Source organism: Cupressus sempervirens, chromosome 11 (genome assembly GCF_028749045.1).
Source record: "Cupressus sempervirens isolate cs-2001-9-10 chromosome 11, ASM2874904v1, whole genome shotgun sequence".
In the NCBI taxonomy this organism is placed as follows: domain Eukaryota; kingdom Viridiplantae; phylum Streptophyta; class Pinopsida; order Cupressales; family Cupressaceae; genus Cupressus; species Cupressus sempervirens.
This window is the reverse complement of record NC_143128.1, coordinates 222,726,058-222,740,892: the sequence shown is the minus strand read 5'-3', so window position 1 is coordinate 222,740,892 and position 14,835 is coordinate 222,726,058. Positions and strand designations below refer to the sequence as shown.

Genomic DNA, 14,835 nt, shown 5'->3' with positions numbered 1-14,835 from the left:
CATTTATGATAAATTGATTTTATATAATTCAAAGATTTGTTCTGCATAAAATGTTGAGAGCAAATTGAACGAGACGTGACTCCTGCCCTTTTGCATTCACCTGTAACTTTAATCTCCATTTTGTATTGCGTATATTCTGCAATTATTGCATATTGAAGATCACATTCTGTAGGACATTTTGTCAAACAATTCTCACACCCTTTATATTCCTCTGCTAGTATTAATCCACACCTAAAAAGGTATCAGTTAATACAATTACACCTACACTAAAGCAGAAAGTGGGACAACAATGGAGATAGTCAATAAACCCCCATTTCTTATTTCAATATAATACAAAATTGGCAATTCAGAATTGTATCACTAGAAAACAGGACCGCTTAAACATCTAGAAAACTACACAAAAATAAATACTATACAAGTATTTGGGCTAGATTGATAAACACTAGTTTCTCGCTCCAAATTGATAAACACTTGTTTCTACAAAAGAATCTATTGTCAAACGCCTTCAAATATGTCAGGGAACTCAACCTTTGATGAAACACTAACAATTCAGACAACTATAGGAAATCACAAACTCCGATCCAACTCCAATTAGAAGGATTGCTAGCTATGAATTTTGTATTCCGAGCTGTTCTATTCACAACAAGCTGATTTAATAGATCTCAATGTATGAGAAAGAGTAATTGTTCGAAATATAAATAACATTTGAGAAAATTGAACCATTTGACGGCATCATCACAAATCAGCGTGGAGAGATAGTTCTGAAGTAGATTTCTTGTTTGTCATGATCAAAATTTAAATCCATTGTAATCAGCAAAGAATTTCATGAAGAAGCTTATATCTCTTCTTTAATTTTCTGTCCATGCTGTCTCCTAAATCAGATCTTTTGTTCTTATCCATCAAATTGCTTGTCCGTCCATCAATCTGAACACAATTTCTTTTTCTCAAATTCCTCTTGCCATTGCTATCGTGGGTTATGGTCGTACGCTTTTCAAACCCTGCAGAATTTCTAACACTTTTCACAGAATTTCTAATATCAAATTCCTCTTGAATAGCGAAACACCAGTCACACACTTCACTCATGCTCTCAAAGTATGCTCTGCTGCAATATCTGCCCAACAAAGAAAAATTCAATTAACGAATCCATCAATGAATTCTTATTTGTAAAATTGAAAACATCCGAAGCTATATATGGAGAGTGATTATGAACATACTGATGGTGGAAACGAATTAAACATTTTGAGCACTGGAATAGAGAGATCTGGAAGCCCACATCCCCACACATACTGCACTCCATTGTTGTTTCTTCTTTTTCTTCTATGAATGAGATTTCAATACTGCAGCTTAAATGGCAAAATGCTTCTTTGCAATATAGAGTCTAAAAGAAGGGGAAAATGGTGAGAAATTGCATTGCCAAATAGAATAATGGTATTTCATTAAGAAAGAGAGGAATGCGTGGAAGTAACGTTTGGGTGGAGTTAAGATCGTAAAGACTGTCTTTCCACACGCTAGCAGCATATGTTGACTTCAGTCGGAATGTTGACACCGTATATTTACCAAACTATATTAATGTCTCTTCTCATTCTGTATTTTTGTGTCGAGTAGCGTGGGCCCTTTTATATTAATGTGAAAATTAATCATCAGTTTGGACGGTCTAGCTATTTTATTTTTTATATTAATTTTATACCAAATATTACGTTAACAAGTTTTCATGATTGAATTATATTAAATATAAAAATCGGTTATAGAAAAATATTAACTATAATTACAATCAAATTATTAAAAAATAACTCACAAATTATGTTAAGACATTCTTATTTTCATTTAAATGACTTATTGTTATTTTGAATCACTTGTAACATGAATGTTCCTACTCAATATAATTGAGAATAAAATAGGGGAGGATAAAAAATGTATCATTTTGATTTAGTTGACCTCACAATTGTATAATATCAAAGATGGCGATTCTTTCGAACTACAAATTTTCTATATATTTTTTATTTGTGAGTGAAATTGATTAAATGTGGAAAAGAAAATTTGACTAAAATTAAATGGATGATTAGCCATGTCTAGTGTGAAAAAATAAGTCTTAGGCCCAAAAATAGAAGTATTTTTTGACCTATAAATAATTTTCACTACTATGTAGAAGCATTTATGGATCTCCTATAGGTAATTCTTGTTAGAGTAATAAAGTTTTTTTTTTTTGATGAATAGTCCCTTCCTTATATTAAAAAAATATAGTAAAGTTACATATTCACAAAAAAAGGGGCTAGGAGAAACAAGATCACCGCGCAAGTTCATACGGCCAAAGGTTGGATATCAACTATTCATCAAAAGAAAACTTTAGAAAACATAAAAAAATCCTCAAGCTACCAATGTAGCACCAACCAAAGGAGGAGGATCCTTATCATCAGAGCCCCACCCGAGGGTGGGGTGAGTAGATGGTTTAGGGGGAGCCCATCCATCATCATCAGCAACAACATTATCTTCATCTTTCTCTCCCTTAGGCCTGAGATGAGAAATGGCTAAGTCCAGCCTTGGAAAAACTCACTTGGGGTCTAAGTGCATAGAGGTCCAACTAGTAGGAGGAGCAGTAGGAGGAGCCATTGGGGACCACCCCGAGCTAGACCTTCGAGGAGGCAAGGCAAAGTAGTATTGACCACCAGATCCTCTAGAAGAGTGGCGCCGACCAAAAGCACCATCGTTGAGAGAGTGGTGTGGCTAAGAGCGAAGCATGTGGGAGTGGCGAGCAAAACTGTTACATCCTTGATGGCAACCACGAGAAGGAGTATGATTGTCAGAGGCTAAATCTGGTGGAACATGAGCTACCATACAAGGAGGCATTTCCCCAATGAGCCAAAAGCTCCTGTAGTTGAGCCACCTCCAAAGCCACTTTATCTATTTATACTTGAATTTGCAACATGACATTGTTATAAACACATGCTTTAGTGTACATAGAAACATTAATGTTAAGTGTATTGTTAGCATAAATAATTGCATTGCAATCTTTCCAAATGGTAAATAAGATCTCCAATTTGAAAGCATGCCATATCTAGGAGTACTTGAAGGGTATCTAAGTGTTGTCACCCAAAACAACCATATGCCAAGAGAAAGGTCCTGGGAAAAAGGGGTGAAAGAGATCATGGATCCATTGCTAGTAACACTGAGCCCATCTACAAAACCAAAAAATGTGCAAAAAAGTCTCTGGTTGACCATGAAAAAGGGCAATGGGGATCAAGAACACCCAGGTGCCTCAATTGGGGGCCCAAAGGCAAGCCCTAGAAAAGAATACACCAAGTGAAATGCACAATTTTAGGCTCAATAATGTCTTGCCACATACTGGAGAACCTATGACTCCAAGTATAGTGAGAAGATTGTAAATGTCATCATTGGTTGAGAACCATGGGTAGGTGAGGAACCAACTATCGGTAGCCCAACCTAGGCTTATAGCTGATTATTGGGGTGTCTAGATATGAATTCTAGTCTTTCCACCAAGGGCAAGAGGACTAAATGCCCACTTTATGTAACAAATGTGGAGGCATCGCAGAAACTAGAAGATCAAAAGTCTGTCAATCTGGACAAGTGAGTCAGAATTACACTTTCATATCCTCCCATGACCGTAAGCTCATAGTAACTCTGGAGAAAAGATCTTTAGGGCTTCTTATGCCTCATTTAAAAAAATGTAGAGAACTAGCCCCATGCACCTTAGCTAGGGGAACACCTTGGATAGCAAATAATGGTGACCATTGGAGATTGTGTTGGTTCATGAAGAACCCATCTCTGAATCCATTACCAACCTAGTGAAGCTAGGGCTTAACTACTTCCTAGGCTTTCCAAATACTTTTGGCAACAAAAGTTCCCTAAATTTGGATAGGTTCAGTGGTGACAAGGGTCTAAAAACCAATCCCCTTCTAGGCTAGCTGATGAATGAGAAAGCCTAAAGAAATGCAATGTATTAACAAAATCTTCCAGAATTCATTGCTGGAAAGAGCTTGAATCACCCATTTGGCACATAAAGCAATACCTTGCTTCTAGGTAGGCAATAAGCCTAGGCCACCAGACTCTTTGGGAAGACAATAGAAATCCCAAGCAACTCTATGAAAGCCTTGATGAGAAGCATCTAACGCTTAGAGAAAATCACGTAATAGATGCTCAAGTTTGAGATAGGAGGTCTTTGGAGGAGCCCAATAGGAGGAATAATACACATGGTGGCAACCAACACTTTGGAAAAAATTTGGAATTTTCTTGCAAGGGAGAGAGGTTTGGTGATCCAATACTCTTGCTTCTTCTCTATTCTTGCAAGAATCACATTCTAGAGCTCGACAAATGAGACTTGAAAGGAAAAAGGGATGCCCAAAAAATGAAAAACTTCCCCATGTTGAACCCATTTCCATTAATATTGCCCAAGATAAGCAGGACAGGGAAGGGAAGACTACTTGTAGGAAAGGGTTTTGTGCCACTAAATATTCGACCCTAAGGCAAGATAGAATGTATTAAGACATTGTAAAGTAGAGGTAACATTCTCTTCATCCTCAATGAGAGTGAGGAAGGATTCATCTACAAAATGGCCATTCACAAGTTGATCAGGGGAATCTAGGAGGGAAATACCATAGACCCTCCCTTGGGAGATGGCATTTACAAGAAAATACACAAAACCTTTGACTGCCAACACATATAAAGAGGATGCTAGTGGGCAGCCTTGTCGAATTAAATGATAAAGTCCAAAGGCTTGAGACTGGTGGCCATTAGTTTAGATGCAAGTAGAGGCATCCCCAAAAAGCATCTCGACTGACTGCAAAAAAGTAGGTCCAAACCCAAGCGCCTAAAGCATTGCAAGGATGAAAGGCCACTCAATTTAGTCATAAGCTTTGGAAAAATTAATCTTGAGAAAGATGGCCTATTGCTTGGAATGTTGAGTCCATTCCATCCCTTCCCACACAATAATTATATTATCCAAGATATAATGGGATTTGATAAAAACTCGTCTATTCAGGGTGAATGATCTGAGGAAGAAGATGATGGATTTTAAGAGAGAGAGCCTTGGTAATGATCTTGTAAGAGACATTCAACAAAGTAATGGGCCTCCAATTGTACATATCTTTAGGGTCACCCACCTTAGTTATGAATTTGATATTCCCCTTATTAATAATATTGCCTAGAGAGTAGGAATTGTAGGCCTCAAGGTAAACCTTATATAGGTTTGGTCCAATGTCATCCCAAAAGGTTCTGTAAAATTCACAAGGGAAATCATCACAACCATGGGCCTTATTGTCTATTTTGGAGAAGACAACTTCCTTTAGGTCTGCTAAAGTGAGCTTTTGCTCGTAGAACACATATTGTTTTAGAGCGAGTAGTTTACGAGTGACATCCAAAAAAGCCTGCAAGACTTGATTCCAAGCTTTCAAAGGACCCTGTGCCATGAACCTTTTTTCATAGTGGTGAATGAAAGCTTGGAGAATTTCAGGAAGCTCATAAAGGGAGTGTTGACCCTCCTAAATGCATTTGATCCCCACTGCAAAATGGCAAGCCCTCAACACATTAAACAATTCCTTGGAAGCTTGATCTCTAACCTCCAGCTTGTGAAGGTGGGCCTTGAGTTGAGCTCCCCAGATAGTACAATTTTCTACAACCTACTTCTGGTGGTGAAGGTTGGCAAGCTAAACTTGGAGATCCATGTCAAATAGATTCATGGCTAGAGATTTAGTGGCTATACACATATCTTTGATAGTTCCCTCATAGGATCTCTTGTAGCAAGTGGCTAATTGTCTCCCATAAATGCAAAGAAACCTTTTAGTATGGATGGTGGTGTCATTCCACCACTGAATCCACCTAGAGGAGGAGTGGGGCCTAGGTTCAAGATTCCAAGTTTGTGAAATATGAGTGATAGTGGACAAATGTGATAGCACTAAAGTATTAAGGTAAAACTAAGTTTTAAAATCATGAGGGGTAGAATGTTGGCTAATGCAAAAGTGGATGGGAAAATGGTCAGAAAGAGTCACATCAGGAAATGGAGTGACAGGTAGGAGACTCATGTGAGAAAAGTAAAAAAAGACTAAGTAGAAATCATAGCATAGTCCAGCCTTTTAAGAACCTTGTTAGATCCCTCTTGAAAGTTGGACCATGTGTGCCAAATGCCATCAGTCTAAATCGATGAACATTAGGATAAAAAAGGCCAAGCTTGTTTTGCATGTAAAACTAGGCTTCTCTCTCTCCAACTAAACATCAAAAAGGTAGAAGGTGCACTTTATCAATAGCTAGCTCGACCATATTGAAATTCCCATAGAATATCCAAGTGGCAGGTGGGAAAGAATCAGCCAACCACCTCCACAAGTGTGAGTGTTAAACTACATCATTAGGGGCATAGACATTGACAGTGCCAAAAGAATAATTTTGAAAAGACAGTAAAATCCAAACAACTCTTTTTATGGGGTTAGAACCATGGGAAATAAAAAAAGGGAAAAGTTGAGGGGAGAGGAGAGTGACTACACCACCTCGACCAACTTCATGTTGAGAAGCAAAACTAACACCATCTGACCATATCACATGGTAGGCTGAGTTGAGAAGAAATGTAGACTTTCACTTCTTGCAAGCATAGAACATCAATATTGGTAAGCCTACGCTTGGTATCATGAACAAAATATTTTCTAGGGAGGTTTGTTAGCCCCTACACATTCCAGGAGAGAAAATTCATTATAAACTGGCTTGCATATTCTCCTTGTCCCCAAGCAAGGAAAAGCTATTATGCAAGAAAGTGGATGATTCAAACAAGGGGTCACCGAAAGTGATGGCTCTTCATTTGTTCCTAGTGATAGAAACTACATTCTATCCTTCAAAATTGTGAGAGTGACGAAGAGATAGAGAGAAAATCATAGAAGCTGCTTGAAGTGCATGAACCCAAGCAACTTGGACCTCTAGCTATTCTGTCCCTTGTGATGTAGGGTTTGAAATAGGTAGCGGCACAACCATGGGAACCTTGGGTGCCATGGGCACAAGAGGAGTCACACTGGAGCTGGGGTAGTTGGGTTCTTGAGAAATGGGGTTTGGCTTAGTAGTGCCCTTGCCTTTCTTAACAGTCATTATCCATTCATTTTTTTTAACAGTTGGAGCCAGCTTGGGTTCTTACACCTAAGAGCGATTGCACTTAAGAAGAGGACAATACTTTATCTTATGGCTAGCAGATTGATAGTGAAAGAAAGTATTTGAGAGATTTAGGTAAAACACCTTTTGGGTAAAGGTGGTATAACCAATCTAAATTTTGATAGATTATTTAAGGTCCCCAGAGAGGTCAACCTCAAGACAGACCCTCTACTAAAGATGAGCATTGAAAAATTTGTCTAGTTCCACACAAATCACTTTGCCCACAATTTGGGCAATTTCTAGGAGGAAAGACCAACAAGGGATGGGTAACCTAGGGAACTCGACCCAAATTGGAACCCTAAGTTTGTTGTCATCCAAGATGCAAAAGTCTCGAGACCATCTCTAAAAAAAGGGCAGAGATGGGCAAACTGTCCATAACCCATGGCTAAAAATGCTCTTAACCTGGGGTGGGTTACCAAAATGAAACATAAAGAGGCCTTCATGAGGCTTTGGCTCGCTTCAAGGCAAATCCCCTAGGCGGTCCAGGCCTTGGTGACCCATTCACACAACATGCTTTTAGATGGAGTGCAACCCACAAAGTACCCAATAAGAGTTTGGGTTTCTAGCCATTGACAAGAAAATTCAAATTTAGAAATATTCAAAACTAGGTCAAGAGAGGAATTTCCTTGTGAAATATGTTGGGCACAAATTTGCATGGTCGTTTTCTTGGCGGGGCCATTTTTGCATGAAGCAACAACTTCAACACTAGTAGCAATTGTTGGGTCAGAGAGGGCCAAGGCCATTATATCCTAAAGTAAACTCCTACACTAAATGCTTAATGATAGATAGTGAGGTAGAAAGGGCTCAGACAAAAATTGTGCAAACCCTAGTAGAGCACATTTCACAACGAAAAGGTGGTTTTTTTGACAAGTATATATTTATGAATTAAATCATATTGATTTAATTATTATGTCACTTATTATCTCTAGTTTACTTAAGCTAAACTTTGGGCATATAATAATAAATTATTTTATTAATTATTATCATGAAACCTAAGTTAGTTACCTATTAGGATTTTGATCTCCTTTACAAGGATGGTCTCTCTTTCTAATTAAACATTCATTCACTTTTGATTATAGCAATTTCTCCTTTTTCTCATAAAAAATGTCTCATCTAAAGGATCTAGGAATTCCAGCCTCCATAGCTTTAACTTCTATCTTTCTATTAAAGGTTTTTGTATGCAGGTGATTCTTGGGATCCATGGGGTTGATCTTTTATCAACTTCAACATGGTATCAAAGTTCTAGATCTTCACACTCCTATTCTATTTATGAGAGGTTTGGCTTGGCTTTTAGATCTATACTTTGTCCAATTAAGACAGTTGGAATTTGTGAAAAAAATATATTGCTTTGAGATTGGGCACATTTTTTGAGGCAGTGAATTTGTGATTTTCAACATAGAAATTGATATTTTCTAACACAAAACTTGATATTTTTTAGCAGACAAACTAAGATTTTTGACACACAAATCAAGAATGTTTTGGCACAAAATTGGCACGCTTCATAAGGTAATTTTTGGTACTAGTAGACATCTTTCTGAGGCATTTTGGCATAGATCCCGAGGTGGTAAATAATTTATTTTTTCCCTTCTAGCACTTTTTTGACCTACATGTGATTTGTTAGCAATAACTTGCTCATCCAAACTCTATTTTTGGCAAATGAGATATCGCTTGAAAGTTGCTTTCGATCCCATTCAAATGGTGTAGTTATTATTGTATTTGGTGATTTTGGGATGACTATTTTGGTTGTGATAGTGAGGAGTTCTATTTCTCACTTTGGGAGACATATCTTGAGATATTTTGTTTTCTAGATTTAGCTCTAGGTACATTCAATTTAGCTTTTTGTTTTTTTGCATTCTGGTGGATATCTTGGTTGTTTTAGGTCTGGGGATTCATTATGTTCCTTCAGATAATTTTTCATGAGCTATACTAACTCTTGTATCAACCTTATATCTCTTTTGATCTTTATTGATATCCTTTTGTACTATTTTTGCAAATGGATTGAGATAAAGTGTCACTCTATTGCATTTTGATATCTTGTACATCTTTGTGTTTTGTTGTACTTGCACTATATTATAAATTGGCTTGAAGTGTTTCATTTTGGTCATATTCACTATCTTCTTTTGTCAAGTGAGTGTTCCTTTTGCAATATTAGCCTCATGATGTGTCGATGACACATGCCATTATAGGTGTTTGTACTTCTTTTCCACTCTCAATGTTCATAGTTCTTCTTTTTGTAAGAGATATTGCATTTAGTTTTAGTGTTCATGTCTGACCTCTCAACACTATAGGGGGTTATGTTGGTTCCATTTTTTTCTTGGTTTGATGGAGTGAGCTATGTATTTAGTATTTGATCCTATGCACTACATGATTATAGTGGTCAGATACCTATGGATTTTGGTGAGATGGATCATAATTTACCATATAGACATTCTTTCATTCCTGGTTTTTGAGGTCATGAAGATACCTTCCATCTTTGATTGATCAGCTCTTAAGACTTAGTCTTCTCTATGTCATCATGTTCTAGATAGTAGAGGTTCTTCAGATTAGTAGTTTGGCAGTGTTTGTAGCTTTGTGCTTTAGTGGTATTCTTCATGATAAGCTTTTGCTCCTATCTCCTGGTACATTCCCTAGTTTGGAGGCTTCTTCATTCCTTCACTAGTTCTTTTAGCATTATTTCCATCTCTTTTCATAATAGAGTTTTTCCCATGTGGTTTTCTCTATTTTCTCCTCTTTTCAATGATTTGGTTGTGCTTGGGTACCTCATCAGACATTTTTGTCGATACCCAAATTCACTTTTGGTAGCAATTTCTAGGTTTTTAGCTATTCTCTAAGTTTATCTTAAGGGGGGGTGTTATATTAATAAAGTATTTAATTATTAATTAAATCATATTGATTTAATTATTAATTAAATCACTTATTATCTATAGTTTAATTAAGCTAAACTTTGGGCATATAATAATTAATTCTTATATTAAATATTATCATGCAACCTAGGTTAGTTACCTATTAGGCTTTTGATCTCCATTATAAGGATGACCTCTCTTTTTAATTAAACATTCATTGAATTTTTATTATAACAATCTCTCTTTTTGCTCATAAAAAATGTCTCATCTATGGATCTGGGAATTCCAGCCTCTCTTTCAATGATAGGTGTTTGATTGTAGGTGATTCTTAGGAGATGTGGGGTTGAACTTTTATCAACTTCAATAATTTTCAATAACTTATAGACATGACTAATCTACCCTAGACCATTTAAAGATAAAATACCAACAATAAAGTAGTTAGCTAGTATGAATAATCAAAATATAAGAATTAACTAGTATATATAATTTTGTATGTGATAATAACATAATTAATGCATTATTATTAGGAGATTTAATTCTTAATCTTTCCCACCTACAAAATAAATCATGTTGTGTATCTATAAAATTAATCAACTTTTTCTATAAATGAGATTGTGTTTCCTATATATTACATATTTTGGCGGTAGGGAACATATTTAAATTAAAACCTAGTTATTTATAAACATGTTATAATTTAGTACTATGTAGGGGGGAATATGAGTCAAGGAAGTTAACCATATGTTCATCAAACAAGCACACAAACCTCAAAAGGATTGAGTCCAAGGAAAAAGATTCTTTCAAAGAAACCCTAAAAGATGCCAAATATTAAAAGGCTAATGCAATCCAGCAAATAAAGGAGCATCAACTCAAGCTAAAATGTAGCAATTATGATGGTAGGAATAAAAATGACACTTTCCCTTGAGATTTAAACTAATAACTTCTAAATATCAACAAGATATGAAATGTAAAGTAGACAAGTTCTTAAAGGAAATGTTGAATTGATAAATTGTGATAAAGGTACTTATCTTGAGATTTTGAACCCTGAGTTATGTACGCTTTGTTGATACTATGAGTGAAAAGAACTAGATTTAGGCCTCAAATTGAGAGTTGAACAAAACCAAAATATATTTCAATGATCTGTCAAAGAAGAAATGGATCTTTAGGGGAAAAATGGAGCATTAGAGGTGTAGTACGCCTCTTATGGAATGCGTGAAACATTAATTCATATTTTATAGTTCTACTAAATGATGAAAAGGGAACTTTGGTTTGCAATTGCTTTTCCTTTATTAGATTTACTATTATCTAAATTGTGGGATGTTAGGTGGTTATGTAGGGATTTTCCTTAGTCACCCCCCCCCCCCCCCCCCATATTGGTGATTTCTATCTCCATGGATAGTCAATTTCAAATGTAATGTGAGGGAGGCTCATGTTTAAGATTTGATTATACAAATGAAAGGATCTAAAGCATTAGCTATGAAACTCTAGCATGTAGTATTATAATTTAATGTTGATGAAATAACAACATATATATGAGGATAACATAGAAAACATACCGAACCCCCAAGACTAGAGTACTCTAAGGCTTAATGATGATCTATTTTTATTACTATGTGACTGAATCTTGAATTCTTGAATGGAATGTAAAGAGGAAGATGAAGAATTTCTCGCATTGAAGGATGTTTCCAAGCCTCCTTGCTTCCACCTTGCAAATGTGCTAACATGAATTGGGATGTCCATAATAACTTGTCCACATGATAAATACTTTCTTGATCTTGCTATGGCATAAGTATGCTTTCTTTCTTGATAGTCCACACAAATAAGATATGCCAAATGAAGGAATTAAGGGTATTTATGTAAAATTTGGGTTAATTTCATCCTGTGGGATGAATGAGCTCAAAGACATAATTCCTGACGAAACTATGAAAAGTTTCTAACTGCTATGACATGAAATAGGACTGAATCAAGGCTGCATTATACCCTTGAAGGATCTATTAGGGGATATACCGTGCCCTCGATTCATCAAGGGCACATTGTGTCCTTGATTTATCTGGGTTGCAATATACTTGTAATTCATTAGAGGTGCACTATACCCATGATAATTAGGTGTAGAATCCCCAAAGACTATCTTGGGACTCTAAAACAAGTCCCAAAATCTAGAAATCAATTCTTTATTGTGAGGAAATCCCATGTTGGTTCAAAATGGAGTTATGTTGATTGAAGAGAAAGGAAAGGAGAGGACCTATATGAGTTGATCTTACCTCGACTTTTGCATTTTTGAAATGTAATACCAAGGAGGAATTATTAGGTCCCACTTACATCCCATTTTAAGAGGAGAATAGGTGAGAGACATAAAATATAATTTTATCATTATATTATATTAAATAGGTGCTAGATGGTCATAAATTGATGTGTTTCCAATTTAAGATAATACATTTATCCCCCACTTTATCTAGATATGACACTACCCAAATATGAAAGCTAAAGTAAAGAAAACATTTCAAAGGAAAAAAGGCTATTGAAAAGTTCAAGAGCCATGCATCTTGGAAGAAAGTGTTACTGCCCACATCCTACTAGATACATACATTAGTGAAAATTCCATATCACCTAGATCTAAGTAAGGATAATTATATGAGGTTCATAGGATCTCGCATGCCCCAAACTTTGACTTTCTCTTTTCGGAAAGGTGAAAAAGGATGATATAGAAAACCCTAGGAACTGACCATGCAAATTGATCAAGATAACCTTTGAAATTAGTAATAAAGTTGTCAAAATATCTCCTGACCAATTTTAAAGAGAATATAATTGAATTGCAATTCAAATTCTTCTAACAATAAGGAAATTGGAGTTATCTAGCTCAAGTTACGATGAAAAGAGTAAATACCTAATCTAAATGAATAGAAAGGAAACCCTAATTTCATGTTTAAAAACATGATAAATAGGCGTCTTATCATTCATATTTTTTCCTTTGTAGCTTTAAAAAGTGAAGGAGTGTTAAAGATGAAGGAGCTCAAGCCCACAAGGATGAAGGTTCTAAGAGAATCCTTCATAGCCGAGGATCTGCTTACTAAGGTGAGTGATAGTGTAGAGTGATTTTAGAGTATTTTGATGCATATTTTGAATTTTTTGAGGTGGTTTAGATTTGTATTTTTGGATGGAGGTCAACCATGACTAGCCAGGTTGATCCTAGTAACAAAGATTGACCCTGATCCAAAGGATGTTGACCCTGATAGGGAGGTAAACTATGAATGAGAGGTGGCCAACCTTGATTAGAGGATTTTGAACATGAATTGAGGTAAGCTAACTCTAATGAAGTGGAAGTCAACATTAACCAAAATGACCATACTTACTCCAAATATGATATTGATGTTGATTTTTATGTGCTATGAAAGTGCTAGTGTCTCTTTGACAGCATCAAATGTCACATGTGATGTAATTCATAGAGGATAGCCTACAAAACATGAGCATGGAGGGCATTTAGTTTCTAAAAGATGTAGGCCTCTACTAGATATGCTAGATTCCATTCCTAATATTCTACCAAGTCATGATCTTATCATTGATAGAATGGTGAGATGAGGATACATTTTCATTCCATCTTATGACTAGGGTGTTTAGTGTGACACTAGAGGATATTTACTAGACACTCTACCTTTTGATCAGAGGGCTTCTAGTGAGGCCTTGATCTAGGAGAATAAAAGAGAAGATATTTGAGGATGAGGAATATTGTAGAGGTTAGAGATCAATGATCAGATCTAGAGAAGATTAGATAGATAAATTCATAATATTATCCTAGGTGGTACTCCTATAGTGAGATGATGGATATGTTGGGTACTGATCTATATCATGACCTATAATAGTAAGGGGGAAGTCTTCCTATCACCTTTTATGAATTTGGTATGAGTAGTGAAAAGATATCAGAGAGTGTTTACATGGAGTAGGAGTATGTTGGCTACTCTATATTCAAAGCTAAGAAGACTCACTAGGCTCCTGAAGGATAGTCTGATAGTATGTACACTCTTATTGGTGTGGTCATTTAAAAATTTTAAATGCACTAGGCCAGCAAGAGTTTCTATAGTGCTAAATTGGATCCTTCCAAGAGTCTATGCATATCCCCTTGTAGTTATGGTAGTTTTGAGACTTAGTGAGGTAGAGAGTGTGATTTTATCATATGTGCAGTAAAGAGATAGTGTAGAGACCATAAGTTTGGATGTCAAAGTGGCTTGATAGTGCACTTAAGATGTGGTTTTTATAGTGGAGGACATTTCTAGAGGATAGTAGAGTCATTTCATGATGTTATATAATTATGAATGAGTACTAAGATAATTTATTTTATAACACTGGGTACCAAGAGCAATATCATGGTATGTCCACCATCAAAGATATATTCAAAGACTTGGATGTAGATGTCAATGTATAGTAAATGATATATCTTCTATAGTGATTCAAAGGACGGAGAAGATTTTATATCCATAGCATTCATATATGCATGTTGTACAGAGGTGTAAATCTAGTTTTAGATCAGCAATGGGTTGAAACCCATCTTCCCACTAGACTACCCCACATGTGATCTAGGTCCATTTTATAGAGCTCAGAGAGGAGTTGTGAGAGATGAGGATGAGGCAATGAGAGAGGGTGAAGAGATAGATGATGAGGATGAGCAACAAATAGATATGGTGTATAATAGGACCCAAGATCCTCATGAGAAAGGAAATAAGAGGTAGGAGCCACCAGCATGGGAGGCTACTAGAGAGGAGAGAGCAAAGGAGTTGGCCCAACAAAATCATGCAATGGATGAGGAGAATTATTTTACTATGCAAGCAACACCATTGTAATGACTATACCCATTATCCTAGAGTGA

General features: G+C 36.1%; 1 protein-coding gene across 1 annotated transcript; it reads right to left on the bottom strand.

Moving 5' to 3' along the window:
• Window positions 1-512: 512 nt before the first annotated feature.
• Window positions 513-1,330, bottom strand: LOC149528965 (uncharacterized). Its single transcript, XM_089811732.1, has 2 exons — window positions 1,215-1,330; window positions 513-1,111 (listed from the first exon to the last, which is right to left on the bottom strand). Exons 1-2 carry the CDS (start codon window positions 1,295-1,297, stop codon window positions 811-813), a joined length of 384 nt encoding a protein of 127 aa, XP_089667858.1. The 5' UTR covers window positions 1,298-1,330; the 3' UTR covers window positions 513-810.
• Between the last annotated feature and the right edge of the window lie 13,505 nt (window positions 1,331-14,835).